The sequence below is a fragment of the Cucurbita pepo genome, chromosome LG12, assembly GCF_002806865.2.
Source record: "Cucurbita pepo subsp. pepo cultivar mu-cu-16 chromosome LG12, ASM280686v2, whole genome shotgun sequence".
NCBI lineage: Eukaryota > Viridiplantae > Streptophyta > Magnoliopsida > Cucurbitales > Cucurbitaceae > Cucurbita > Cucurbita pepo.
The window spans coordinates 8,705,973-8,720,496 of NC_036649.1; the positions used below are offsets into that span (position 1 = coordinate 8,705,973).

At 33.3% G+C, this 14,524-nt stretch overlaps 2 protein-coding genes across 13 annotated transcripts; one reads left to right on the top strand and one right to left on the bottom strand.

Annotated features, from left to right (window-relative positions):
* Window positions 1-753: 753 nt before the first annotated feature.
* On the top strand, window positions 754-3,618 carry LOC111806652 (protein indeterminate-domain 9-like). Its single transcript, XM_023692031.1, has 3 exons — window positions 754-1,286; window positions 1,367-1,763; window positions 2,636-3,618. Exons 1-3 carry the CDS (start codon window positions 1,166-1,168, stop codon window positions 3,552-3,554), a joined length of 1,437 nt encoding a protein of 478 aa, XP_023547799.1. The 5' UTR covers window positions 754-1,165; the 3' UTR covers window positions 3,555-3,618.
* A 1,410-nt stretch (window positions 3,619-5,028) lies between these two features.
* Window positions 5,029-10,628, bottom strand: LOC111807652. Of its 12 annotated transcripts, none has more exons than XR_002816974.1 (6): window positions 10,462-10,628; window positions 10,297-10,374; window positions 9,635-9,727; window positions 7,495-9,494; window positions 6,117-6,226; window positions 5,029-5,790 (listed from the first exon to the last, which is right to left on the bottom strand). XR_002816974.1 is itself a non-coding variant. In XM_023693459.1 (4 exons), the coding sequence occupies exons 1-4, from the start codon at window positions 10,612-10,614 to the stop codon at window positions 7,620-7,622; spliced, it is 369 nt and encodes a 122-aa protein (XP_023549227.1). In that variant the 5' UTR covers window positions 10,615-10,628; the 3' UTR covers window positions 6,819-7,619. The 12 variants fall into 12 exon arrangements, 7 of the variants coding, with proteins under 7 accessions (XP_023549230.1, XP_023549227.1, XP_023549231.1 ...); XR_002816973.1 differs by having other exon boundaries at window positions 9,635-9,768; XR_002816971.1 differs by lacking the exon at window positions 7,495-9,494 and having other exon boundaries at window positions 10,275-10,374.
* Window positions 10,629-14,524: the final 3,896 nt, after the last annotated feature.

Consider the following 14,524-nt stretch of genomic DNA (forward strand, 5'->3'; position numbering starts at 1 on the left):
CTGTTTATGTCGTAAATTCAAATATTTTCACTAATTTAATCAGTTAACTGTTCAAATATTCAATAGTAAATCCCAGCGACGAATGTATCATAGGTTCGAATCTCCATCGTTACATTGAGCTAAAAATCACCGTTGAACATGGGACAAATGTCATTTCCCATCCCGACAAAGGATAATGTTTATACTAGAGCCAAACACAAATAGATAACTTTCTTTGATATATTTAAAATAAAGGTGAACAAATGAAGCATAAACCTCACCTTATCAAAACCAAACAAAAATAAAAAGAGATTGGGAATATCCCTTTAAAAAGTTGTAAAAATGAAGGAGATATGAAAAGACAATCCTACCCTTTGATAAAGGTGGAAATTGAGGCCAAGTTTTTGGCAAGTATGGTAAATGGGGGAGGCTAAAACGGGGAATTTGAGTGCTTATTATTGTTGTCCCATTTGCCTTTAGATTTAGGTTTGGAATAAAGAAAGATGAGAAAAGGAAAGAAGAAGAAGAAGAAGAAGAGACGAAAATGATTTCATATCAAAAGTAAAAAGCTCAATAAGAGGTGTGTTAAAAAGGGTTTAGGTTATAGAGTAAACCGAGTATTATCGCTCGAGAAAATTTCTAGTGCTATACAAAATTAGGGTTCGAGAAGGTTTCTAGTATCACAGTAGTATAAGAACTTCTCTCGTACTTAAAGAAAATTTTCAATATTAGAGTTCTACGAGGACTTCGACCCGTCTAGATTTACTCCTCGTCTCTCTCGGTTTAATATTTGACTTGCCCTTCTTCACTCTCTATCTCTCTCCTTGAAGAACTTTTTCTTCTTTTTAGTTTTTTTAGTATTTTTATAGCCTTTTTCCATTTGAGTCTCCTTTTAATTCTCATTCTCTCTTCTCCCACTTCATCAATTTGCACCTTCAAATCTCTCTCTCTCTCTCGAACTCTCCATTGAAGAAGCCATAGCTGTTAATATCTCTTCAAAGCTCTTATTCTTTGAGGGTTTTTGAAGAACAACAAGAGAAAGGAGAGATAGTGACCAATTTAGAGAATAACCCATCATAGAGAATCAAAAGGCATACCCATGTTTTCATGTTTTGTTCTTGTTTGTGTCTAATTCAGCTCAATTCCAAACCCCAAACCCCAAACAAACAAAAAAAAGGCTTCTAATATGTTTTCTCCAACAATTATGGCCAATTCAACTCCCTTGTCTGATCAAGCTACCATCTTTTCCAATATTCACCACTCTCCACAAAAGCTCAAGAAGAAACGAAGCCTCCCCGGTAACCCAGGTACGACTTCAAAACGTTCTCGTTTCTCATTTCTCGTTTCTCGTTCGTAAATGGTAATTCATCTATTGATTTCTAAACAGACCCAGATGCAGAAGTGATAGCACTTTCACCAACAACACTTGTTGCAACAAATAGATTTGTGTGTGAAATTTGCAATAAGGGTTTCCAAAGGGATCAAAACTTGCAGCTTCACAGAAGAGGCCACAAACTTCCATGGAAATTGAAGCAAAGAAGCAGCAAAGAAGTGAAGAAGAAGGCGTATGTGTGCCCAGAGGAAGGTTGTGTTCATCATAATCCTTCAAGAGCATTAGGAGATCTCACAGGAATCAAAAAACATTACTCCAGAAAACATGGAGAAAAGAAATGGAAATGCCTTAAATGCTCCAAACTCTACGCTGTTCAATCTGATTGGAAAGCTCACTCCAAGACTTGTGGAACTAGAGAGTATAGATGTGACTGTGGAACCCTCTTCTCCAGGTCAAATTTCATGTCTTTTAATCAATTTTGTTTGGTCTTTTGTTTTGAATGGGAAGCCTTAGTGTTCTTAATTTTGGAAAAATTCTATCTTTCACTGTTCTGGTAACCCTCTATGCATTCAATGTTTACACAAAAATGCTTCTTTTTGGATTCCCATCCATTTTTTGGGGCAAAAACTACAAGAAAACGGATTTTTTTTCCATTATATTTAGTGGGTATGGTGTAGGTTATGGGAAATTTATGAAAACTTGAGTGATTTGTGTGTAATTTGCGAGAAAAAGTGTGAGATCCTATATCAGTTGGAGAGAAAAATGAAGCATTCTTTATAAAGGTGTTGAAATCTCTCTATAATAGATGCGTTTTAAAACAGTGAGACTGACGGTGATGCGTAGCGAACTGTTACAAATGGTGGGTTTAGGCTGTTACAAATGGTATCAGAGCCAGATATCAAGGGATGTGCCAGCAAGGAGACTGAGCTTCGAAAGGGGTCGATTGTGAGATCCCACATCGATTAGGAAGAAGAACGAAATATTCTTTTATAAGGGTGTAGAAAGCTTTTACTTCAAATTTAAGGATAGTTAGTATGGATCGGTGACAAGTTTGAATCATTATTTAGTTGCAGAGCTCTGAAATTCTGAACCATTAGTCATTATGAAGAACTGCATAAATCTGCAACAAAATCTGATATTTGATCACCTCATGTTTTTCTCTCTCTTACTTTCTCATAGAAGAACAATGAGACAGAAATGAAGCAAAGATTTAGAGTGTTCTTTGTTTGCATGCATGTCTTCAAATTCCAACACTTATGATTTCTCTAATGTTCATTTTTTTTTTTTGTGGTGAATCCCTAATCAATCTATTAATTTGTGTAGGAAAGATAGGTTCGTAACCCATAGAGCTTTTTGTGATGCATTGGCGGAAGAGAGTGCACGGCTCTCGGCTAACCAATTGGCCATAGCTTCGGCTACCTCGGGTGCCACGGGCGTTGACGTAAACTTGTCTTCGACCATGGTTGCTCAATCTCTCTTCCCTTTTGGCAACCATTATCAGTTCTCGAATTCGCTGATACCGTCGTCTCCATCGTCACTGTCGTTGTCGTCATCGCAAACGCTCGTGTCCCTAAATCCTTGGAACCATCCCCTAAACCCTAACCCTAATCATACCCTTCAAATGATCAAGCCTGAAGACTCAAATTCTCACCATTTTCACCAAATTCCAAATTTGCCCCTCTCCGATGACTCCTCCAATAATAACAATTACCACCCTTTTGGTCTAATTCAAGATCACCACCACAAGGCGAGCTCATCCTCCTCCTCCTCCTCCTCTTCCATGATAACCTCACCCTTTAGGAACCTCCACGTGTCGGTGCAACCGGCCTCAAATGCTGCCACGTCAGCTCAGCTATCAGCCACAGCCCTACTACAAAAGGCCGCAACAGTTGGCATTGGCGCTGCAAAATCAGGTCACCATCAGCCCGAGTCAGTGGGTCATATAACTCACTTCAACATCCCCGAGTTCCGCCCATCAAATCATATTAGCTCGCTGAGTCAACTCGGTCCAGACTACGCCACGTGGCAGAAGAGTGACCGGTTGACCAGGGACTTCCTCGGTCTTACCGGACATGGCAGTGGTTCCGGCAGCGGTGGAGCGGTACATGTTAGCATGATCGTTAAGGATATGCTAACGTACGCAGGTGGAACTGAGATGTTTAAGCCTCACAATAATAATAATAATAGTAATGGTTTTGGATATGGGGAGGCAGCTGCCAATGGAACTTGGGGAGACTGTTGAATGAAACGGCGACGTTTCACAGGAGAAAAAAAAAATAATGTTTTTATTTCCAATTTATCTCTCTTTTTTTTTTTTTTTTTTTTTTTTTTTTTTTTTTTGGAGGTTATTAAATTTTAATGAATGCTTTTTTTTAAATCTAGACTCTTACTTTGATCACCAAGTCTTTTTATTTTTATTTATTTTCTACTTTTTTATTTATACGTTAATTGAATTATGCTTGTGTTGTGCTTGCAGTGTAATTTGAAATTTGAGATTTAAATAATTATTCATATGTCCCATCATCTCTATATTTCTTTTTTATTATTATTATTATTTCTTTTTGTAAATAACCTTTCGTAATAAAAATAATTAACAGGTGTTAATCTTCAAAATTAAATAATTTTAAGTCAATGGGCTTATATTAAAAACCCAATATACTTATTTTCAAATTATAATTTATTTTTAAATAATTATAAAAAAAATGAATAGACTTTTTTTTTATATAATTTATCTTTATATTAAAATCATCATCTCTATATTTCAAATTATAAGTTTTTTTTTTTTTTTTCAATTTCTTTTGAATTAAATAATTTAATTTTGTATTTTAAGGAAGGGAAAAGGGAAACAAAATTATTAAATTAGAACCGAAGCCCTTTTTTTCTTCCCATGATAATGGAATGATGGACCTGCATGAACACGGAAAATAACAGTGACATGACGATGAAATTACCATTGTACCCTTCTAAAGACCTCTGCCTTACTTTCCAAAATTTTTCATCTCAATAACATTTGTTCTAAAGAAGTAATATGAAAAGGACAAAAGAAAAGACGTTAAAGACCTCAATTCATTCATCTCGAACACTTCTTCAACGGTTAAATTTGAATCATGTTTTTAAAAAGAAAGCAAACAAATTTTCCGACCCATTAAGATGATCAAATTATATAAGAACATTATTACAATTTAATCAAACTTTGGGTAATAGCAAAGATTAAAATAGAATCAAATTCATATAGAATCGGATTGACCGAATTCCCACATGATTATTGGGAAAAACTCGGAGCCTAAAAGAAAAGTAATGGGAATAGGAAAGGAGGAGGAGAAGTAATATTGGGATGTGGACAAAGGGAGATGTCGGTGGTGGGAGCCAATGCGTGTACTCTTTGAGGGCGACCAGTGTGGTTAATGGTTATGGCCCCTACTGCTCTACAGAGGACCCCAAACCCACCATTTGTGCGACAGCGATGCCACTCTCTTCCTCCTTCCAGCCTCTTTTTTCATAATGTATTGTAATGATCAAGATTGGAGGCTTGTGGTGACCAAGTCAAAAATGACAAATTTAAAGTGGTTCATTTAAAGTTACCTAGTTTTATACTTAAGATGACTAGGAGTCTGTTTTGGAACAGGACTTTGATAATTATTCCTCACAAACTCAAAATATGGCATATTGGACTTAGGTCATGTAGAACCTATCTTTGGAAGGTTAAAACTCACATTTGTTCTATCAGTCGTGTTGAAAATTGTTGAGTCGTGTTGAGAATTGTTGGGAAGGAGTTCTACATTGGGTAATTAAGAAAATGATCATGGATTTATAAGTAAGGAATACATCTCCATTGATATGAGGCCTTTCGGGGAAACCAAAAGTAAAACCATAAGAATTTATACTTAAAGTGGCGTGGAGATATGTGATTCCTAACAAGTTAGATATTCAACCTTATTACCATTACAATCATAGCCAAGAATGGGCAAAACATTCTTTTTCCACATCATGGGTGAAATTCGAGTTGAAAAAATCAAATCCCAAGATGTTTTTTTTCCCCTTCACAACTTTTCTAGAGGTACTGAGAAATTACTGGAACTATTTGAATAGAGAAGCCTTTTGTGAAGTCAGATGGAAGGAGCAGTAAAATTTAGTTGCAAGTGCGAGTGTTTTTTTCTTTTTTTCCTCTCTTAAAAAATAAAGGCAACCTAAGTTGATGGTGTTATGTGGATTTGTGCCCCAGTGAGCGAGTGTTTGTGGTGGTGGTCCGGGATTTGGGTGCTGCTGCAAACTAAAACCTAAAGGAAGAAAAGGAAAATAAAGAAAATAAAGAAGAAGAAAAATGTCAACGGGGATGAAAATGATACCAACAAAGAGCTCTGGAAGATTGAATTGCAATTCTGTGGTGAGTCTTTCTTTTGTTACTGTTGTTGCTAAGAGGGGCTTTATCAATTTCTGTGCATATTCCCCACAACACAACCTTTAGTAGCCAGCTTAACCTGCAATAACATCCCAATTATTGACTAAAACCTTGTCCTTCTCTGCTTTTCTAGTCTACTGTAATCAGATAATCATATCAATCATTGATGCAACATATTCTTCAGCATGCTTGAAAAGAAATCAGATACTTTACTGTCAAACAAAAAAGGGGAAGATTTTTTATATGGATACATTCTCATGTTCTATAACTAGACTTTCCTATTCCGATCAAATATTTTGAGAATATAGAAGTGTAATTATAGGATAGAAATGTGAACATTCAACCAACTAATGTGTATATATTTTACTTCATGTTGAAGCAGAAGAAAATAGCACAGGAATTTACCAGAGGTTCAATCAGCTTAGTATGTGTATATATTTAATATTCTCCCAAGCTGATGAGAGTAAAAAGCCATGGTGATAATGCAAAGTGGTGCATCTACCTTTATGTGATTCCTGCAGCCACGTAAAAATGCCAGTCAGCTTACTTTGGATAAAAGGGTTTTGGAATATCTTTTTTTATTAAAAAAAAAAAAAAAAAAAAAAAACCACACACGCAGTTTAAAAGATGGCAAAGCTGATCAACTTAAGCCAAAGAAAAGGTTAGGATATTCACAAAGAAAGAAAGAGAGAGAGAGAGAGAGAGAGAGAGAGAGAGAGAGAGAGAGAGAACCTGGGGATTAATGAAAGGAGGGTTGGGCATTATGGTATATCCTAGCTTTTAGAAAGTATGTGCATGAGTAACAGGATTAAGGTACAATATGCATTTGCCTGGTAAAAAAGACTGCATCTTTTTTTTTTTTTATCTCCCTTTGAGCTGCACAAACAGACAAAAATCAAAAGGCTTCTATTCCCTCTCCCCTTGCCTCTTCTTCTATTAAAATTACCTGCCCATGTCATCATCCATCAGGGAATCTTATCTCAGCTACCTTTTCTTTTCCCTCTTTTCTTCCTTCCAATCTCGATTATTTACAGACCCTTCTTTCCAATGCTTTTCTTTCCTTTTTTTTCCCCCCTTCTACTGCAGACCCCTATGCTACCCCTCATCTTTTTTTCTAAATCCCATCTTGGAACTCCCCACTCTACAAGAAACGAATATTCATTACTAATTACATTCCCCATCTATATCCCTCCACAATGTTCTTTTTCGTTCTAACTAGGCCTATCAGAATGGTTTTCCTACCCTTGTCATCTTAGCAAGTTCAGTTCACATACAGCCAGAAGAATAATGACATATCATAGGGGTGAAAGGGTCAAAATAGGAGAGTAATTGAAAATGGGGTCATTGCCTGTGCATTCTAATGTACTTGTCAGTCTCATCTGTAGATAAACAGAAGCTGCTAGGTAATCCAATCATCAACTCAAGTACCAGGAAAGAGCATTTAGGTTCACTTGCTGCTTACATCATTTCTCCTGAACTACGATATTTTAGCTCATTAACCTTATTCACTAAAGGAATTTGATTTCATTGGCTAGAAGAAATGAGGTAAACGTAAAGGTCCATTCGCTGCTGGTTTACTTCGGTAGTTTTTATGTAAAACTAGATGATAAATGGAGATACTGGGAGTATAAAGTTGAAACTTAAATCGCGTTGATTTTAAGCCACTCTCTACTTTGTTCTCTATACAAAATAAAATGGGTCTGAAATAAATTACAAAGCAATGCCTAAAATAGGTAATGATTTTTATTCTATATAGCTATGGATAACATATACGTAAAAGTACCAATCGAGGAAAAGCTTAGAAAATGGATAGCATCGATATGCTCCAGAATCTGCAGGACCAATTTCTTTAAAGGACTTCCCCTTCAAGATCCCGGATTTGGCCCATTTAAGTTTACTCCCAAGTATTTATCCAGCACACTCTTGAACGCCTGACGCAAAAATTAAAGTTAAATTACAATAACACAACAAGTAAAGTCTCAAAGCGTTGCAGCAGAATATTCTCTGGTCATGCTTATTTATTAGGGAGGGAATAAAAAGAAGTCCTAATGAATATGCAGGTTGGCTAGTTGTGTCTATTCTTTGGTGACGACAATAATGATGTTTTTAAAATAAATAAATGCAGAATGGAAATAAATATGCTTCCCTTCAAAACACAGAAACTGAAATTGGCGTAATAAATTAAAAATATATATATATATAGACACAAGTAGAAAACTGCGGCCAGAGAGCATGCGCATTCGCTAAGATTCAAAAGTATCAATAGATACCAAATTCACGGAAGGGAACAGATATTTAAGGCTGTGAGAAGAAAGAACTCAGTTTAGGCACTTAATCAAACTTTAGTTTTAAAAATTAAATAAATTGCTTCTAGTCCTGAAACAGAAAAGTTAACAACCAAAAAGAAAAAAAAAAAAGATTTGCAGTTCCTTGAAGCCAAACACAATAATTCATTAGGATCTTTGCAAGATCAACTTATGTAACAGTACCTGTTTGGCGGTTTTGGTTGAGCAAATATGCTGCCCATTTTTCAAGGTTGCGTGAAAGCTACATAGAAGTGTCTAACTAATAAGCCAAATAAGATATTTCACAAGAACAAAAGCTGAGCACAAAAATGCAGAATGCTGTTTGCAATTTGAGGCCAGCCAAATTTATGGAGGATGAGATAAAGATGTGAGAAGAGCTTTTGTTGTTAGCCTACAAAGATTGCCTTCGAGACCAATAACTATTACCATCTACTTGTGTGCTCAGTATTTTGTTCCGGGAAAAGAGAAAAATATAGAAGGCAAATCCTACCTATGATTAAAAACAAATTGCACAGAGCTATTACTACGATAAACAGGGGAGATATCATGGTTGAAGTAAAATAAATAACAAATAATAAAAATGTTACTGTTAAATAGAGTTACAATGACCTGACGAGCAAAAGACTCTTTCCTGTTTAGAATTGCATCCATCGCAGCAAATTGATCATCAAATGAACTATAGAAAACCCCGTAGAGTCTTTTCCAGGGATGAAGAGATATCAGCCAAAAGTAAAACATCTCCCACAGAATCCATAATAATAGGAAGAATCTTTTTTTGTAAGAATATAATAAACTGATCCTCATCGGTGTTTCCTTGATCCATCTAATCAAATTTTCGAGTAAGAACTTCTGCTCCAACTGGAGAAAGCAAGTGCAGTATAAGAGCCTCTAGAGTTCTTGGGAAGTCATTCTAGATGGAAAAGAAAGTAGGATAAGATGACAAGCTAAGGAAGAAACAAAGAAGGGGAAAGCAAGAAAAAGAGGAACAATTTCACACATCTATCGACTAAAACTAAAAATAGTTTGACATCCATCGAATATATTCATGCATCTATTTCGATAATGAGAAACCTTAGTATATTAATTAGACCAGAATAATTGGAATAAACTAGTTTCCTCAAGGCCTTCCATGAAAAACAATTTCAACCTTGTAAATGTAATGGGGAAGTCAAAAGAAATCACCGCCATGGTGAGAAGGAACTTTTGAAGAATACATGGTTCCAAATTCCAAATAAAGGTAGCTATTTGATCGTTCTCCAAGCTCTGTAAACTAGTCATCTCCATCCTCTCCACCTCATCTGCAGAACCTTTTGTAGAACTTGATTCTAGGTGTTTAATTTGATCGGAAGCGCTTATGTTGTCATGAACTATAGTAATAAGCCCATGCAGAGCCTATGAGAATAAGTTTCTTCCCTTAGCTCTTTTTCCCTCAAATCCCCACCTTCAAGTAATTGACTCAAACATTGAACTCCTTGATCTGGTGATTAATAAAAAAGATCAATATACCAAATTGCCTCAACCACCAAATTTAAAATGCAACTTCTAAACCCCATTCTCTCACTTATGAGAGAGTTCAAAATACTATTGAGAAATCTAGAGTGGGGAAGAGAACTTTACCCATCCTTCTGATACTTGGTACGACATGCTCATGGCTCTTTGTTTCATTCATGTCAGCAAGAGAACAACGCACATGCAAAACTTCGTTCTGACCTGAATTTTAAAGATGTCGAACCCAACTCTAGCACAATAGCCTTAATGAAAAAAAAAAAGCATAATGAAAAGTTCATGGAGATACTGAGCATTCAAACTCAATCTATAAATTTTCATCATACAGTTAGTGATCATAGCTTACAAGCTTTCAAAACATAGGCCAGAATAACTTAAGCTTAAGCACAATACTCCACGAGAGTCCCAATATTATGACATTTATAACGTTCTAGTCTTCCTACTTTTCTTTACAGCAATTTTCTCCTCGTACTTCTTAAAAAATGTAACGGTAAAATGTTTTACATCAAAAAATTCATTACAAATCTTATTTGGAGTTACCTATGCATTGATAAATGCCAACAATATACCTCTTCCTATGGCTGATCTACAGAGGAATCTTTGACGAGGTACTTATTGATTACGTCTTTTTAATTACAAGGATTAAATTGTAAATATATATATATATATATATATCAAAACAAGCTAGAAATCCTAAGCTAGCTTGGAAAAATAATCAGCAGCTTAACGAAACACCAAGGAGCTAGCTTACAGCGGGAACGTTGAAATACAACCTGTAGATTGTCAAGGCCGCCATTGTACGGATTCCACTCCGATACAGCTCTCCAGTCCTTAACGCATCCTACAAGAACCTTCGGAGCCATAGAACACAAGAAATGAAAACTGATGCAATGGAGTTACCTATGAATCAAAACCAAAGGAACTTTCACAAATATTACAGCGGGAACGTCGCGAGATTCAATGAGAAACTCGAAGTCTGAGGCCGAAGGAGGAACTTCAAAGCGTTGGATTTTCAGATTTTCGTCCATCGATCGGGAGTTCGTGTGGAGTTGAAGCTCGAGTGTAAGTAACTGAGAGGCAATGGGAACCATCTTCTATCATATCTCTAAAGCTATAAATTTTATCATTAAACATTAAAATAAATAAATAAATCTTTATAAATTTTATCATTAGTTAATATATTTAAATTTAAGGCGGAGAGACGAATAACATAAATTGAGTCATACAGACGTTGGGCCCAAAAACCACGAGGCCCATGAGGGTTGCAGCTGTCGGCCCAATGTATGATGTGGCCTATGGGCCCACAAGGGTTGGATCAGCCCCCAATGTGGTTATTGGCATTTTGTGATTATCATTATTTCTTTAATATTATTTTTTGTCATAATACAGCGGTGGCCGAATATAGTAACTTATCCTAAATTAAAATTTGTAGGTAATTTTCCATTTCAATATTATATTTAATGATTATACCATGCAATAAAAAATAATTTAATTTATCCTATAAACAATATTTTTGCCCTAAATTCACTTTATTTTTTCTACATTACAATAAATAAAATATAACGACTTGAACCTCTCCTATGTGAATTTGATATATGTGGTCCCAACATTTCTTTGCAACAGTCATATTACCTACTTTTCATTCCGTAAAAGTGAAGATCATCCACACAAATTAATACGAGTCATTCTAGAATGTTAAGGCCATCATGTTGTGTGTATTACAACATGAGCACGTTACTTACTCTTAGCTCCTTAAGAGTGAATAGTATTTTCACCTACTAACACGAGTCATTCCAACATGTTTTATTTTCATTCACGTGCATCTCAGAAAAATTTATAGGAGGTCGTTCAGTATAGAATTGCTCAAAATAAAACACGTTTAACCATGAAGTTCTATATAATCACTTTATCATTAAGATCACTCCCATTTAAATTTAGTACATATTCATTCATGTTTCTCTCGTTTATTCATGTATCATATGTTTAGTTGACATTAAATAAGTCGGGTAGATAATTGTGACTAAATAAACCTGTTGAATTTACCGTAGAAAATGGATGAAATTTGAAATTAAATTAATTACATTAATCAATAAAAATACACGTGGAATGTTATCTAAGTTGGGGATAAAAATTTAAGCATTTATTAAACCACAAAAACTTAATTATTAAAATGAAAATAAATAAATAAAGTGGAAATTGGATAAAATCACGCCTCTTCTCTCGCCCGCATCGTGGTGCTGTAATCAAATTTGGTTGGGACCCACTTTCACGCGCTTCTTTTCTCGTTCTTCACACTGTGGGACCCTCACCCAAATATCTTTTCTGTTTTCCTTTCCTTTTCTCTCTTCTTCAGCCCCATTTTTCTCTCTCTCCATAAATAAATTCTTTTCTTCCACGTGTCATCCCCAAAATAAATACATATATTTTTGCTATCTTTTAAAAATTTCCTCACAAACCAACACCAGTTTTTTAAATATTTTATAGACATTTCATTTTTAGGATGTAGTAACCGTTCATTCATTCGGTTGGATGAACACGACTCTCCACAATGATGATATGATATTGACCACTTTTAGACATTTCATTATATTTCCCCACAAACCAACACGAATTTTTAAATATTTTATAGACATTTCATTTTTAGGATGCAGTATTGGTTCATTCATTCTGTTAGATGAACACGACTCTCTCGCAATGGTATGATATTGACTACTTTGAGCATAAGCTCTCATGGCCGACTCTCCACAATGGTATGATATTGTCCACTTTGAGCTAAGCTCTCATGGCTTTGCTTTCGAATTTCCCAAAATGTCTCATACTAATGAAGAGAGTATTCTTTAATTATAAACCCACGACCATTCTCTAAATCAGCGGACGTGAGACTTTCATCGTCCAACATATTCATGTACCAAATCATCATTTCACACCAAAAAAAAAATATATATATATTTATTTATTGGCATTTTTAGAAAATTATTTGGTTGATAAAGAATGATTAAAAATATATTGAAGGGTGAGAGGCCAAGCCAATGCTAGTGAAGGGCATAAAAGGAATGTGCAAATGCATCTTTTAATAACTTTATTTGTTCAATAATTTTCTTAATCCCCCAACAATTTCTCCTTTTTTTTTTTTTTTATAGTTCAAGAACTATATATTTATAAGCTAGGTTCATTTAATCTTTAATTACTCTATTAATCTATATATTTAAGAAAGCGTATTAAATCTTAGCCACATTTATTATATAATAAAATTAAATTTATAAGTTATTGAGTTTTTAAATTAAAAAATTAAATTAAAATTAAAAGCTTGCAAATAAAACTAGATATAAAAAAGTGTTCTTCTAAGCCACCAAAAATTTTATATTATACATAAGAGAGCAGGTATATCTTACACGTTGCTTTTCATATTTAATTATTCAAAGCATAATAATCAACCCCACGTAAATATTTAAACCACACAATAAAAAATGTAGTAAGTAGAAATAATAATAATAATAATAATATCTCTTTTGGTAGTAGTTTATACGTTGTAAAAGGAAAATAATTATCGTGTTTGATTTATCTAAAATTACTTTTTAGAATTGGAAAAAATTATATAAAATTATTTTGCTTGCATTTATGTTAAGTCTCACCTGCGGGTCAAATTTCACCTAATCTATCACCGCATATGCACGTTGTAATTTGTGAATTGTCTTTATCAAAGGGTTGGACATCTGATATAATATAAATATATATATATATTTGCTAAATTAATAACTATCCAACTTTGCATTATAATATCTCTAAATTTTAAAAATTAAAATTAAAAAAATATTATTTATTATTTTTTTATTTTATAGAAATTGTTAATATTTTATTTCAAAAATATTTTAAGAGAGTTTAAAAAATACCTTTGAATTTTAAAAAATTTCATTAACCCTTCAAACTTTTTTATTTTAAAAACTTAAAAAACACTTAAATGTTTTTTTTTTAAAAGCTTCCAAACAAAAAAATATTTACTATTAATATCACTTTTAAAAAATACTCAACAAAAGTAATATTGAAAAGTCAGAGATAATACATGAAGCGTCAATATATAATTCTTATTCATATATTAATGATAGTAATTTATTTAATTTTTTTAAAATAAAGATAAACGGTGTTACTTTTAAAATTTAATGGGTATTTTAAATATAGTGTACGGGCATTTTAATACCTTTCAAAATTAAAAGTATTTTTATATAAAATATAAAGTTTATATATTTTTATTAGTTTAATTTATATGTTAAAATAATTTAAATCTCTTATCCCATTTATATTTAGTGTACTTACTCCTAGTCCTAGGTAGGTACCTGTCTCTATCCTCCCTCCCCCACCACTTTTTCTCATTGAATCTCTTGGATTCAATAATTTTTTATAACAAAATTTATATTAATTTTTAAATTTAAAATATAAAATTATATTTGTCTAACAATTACTCCATTTACATAAAAGCCTCCATTGGACAAACGTCAATTTATTTATATTTTTTGTTCACGAGAAATATAATTAAAAAAATAGAAAAAAATAAAAAAGCAGAAGATATTCTCATATTGTGTTTTACTTGCTTTATACTTTATAGTATATTAATTTATACTCATCATTATTCAACTACATATTGTGACTACCAACAACCATAATAATGAAAAAAATAAAAAAAATAAAGTAGGAAGCAAAAAACAACCAATAAAATAAATAAATTTATACGTCAAAACTTACACAATTTTAATTTTAAATAAATTTGATCGCTCGTCGATATTTAAATTAACTTTTGAAAAATATAGAAAAAAATATATATGTTACCAATAAGTAACTTTAATTATATTACTAAATTATTTTTTTAATATATTTTTATAGGTAACCCTAATTAAAAATTTATTATAAAAATAAAATTATTAATAGAGGGGAAGAAAAAGAGAAAAAGATGACGTAGATTTGAAGGTAGCTAAAGAGGTATTTATTTTGGCAAAAAGAGATGAATCA

Excerpts from the sequence above, each read along its gene's own strand:
- LOC111806652 (XM_023692031.1), top strand. The coding sequence starts at position 1,166 with ATGTTTTCTCCAACAATTATGGCCAATTCAACTCCCTTGTCTGATCAA. Across the intron at positions 1,287-1,366 it reads AAGCCTCCCCGGTAACCCAG|ACCCAGATGCAGAAGTGATA; the intron begins GTACGACTTCAA and ends ATTTCTAAACAG. Across the intron at positions 1,764-2,635 it reads TGTGGAACCCTCTTCTCCAG|GAAAGATAGGTTCGTAACCC; the intron begins GTCAAATTTCAT and ends TAATTTGTGTAG.
- LOC111807652 (XM_023693458.1), bottom strand. The coding sequence starts at position 10,614 with ATGGTTCCCATTGCCTCTCAGTTACTTACACTCGAGCTTCAACTCCAC. Across the intron at positions 9,728-10,274 it reads TGTATTTCAACGTTCCCGCT|GTCAGAACGAAGTTTTGCAT; the intron begins GTAAGCTAGCTC and ends TTTAAAATTCAG. Across the intron at positions 9,495-9,634 it reads ACCAAGTATCAGAAGGATGG|ATCAAGGAGTTCAATGTTTG; the intron begins GTAAAGTTCTCT and ends ATTAATCACCAG.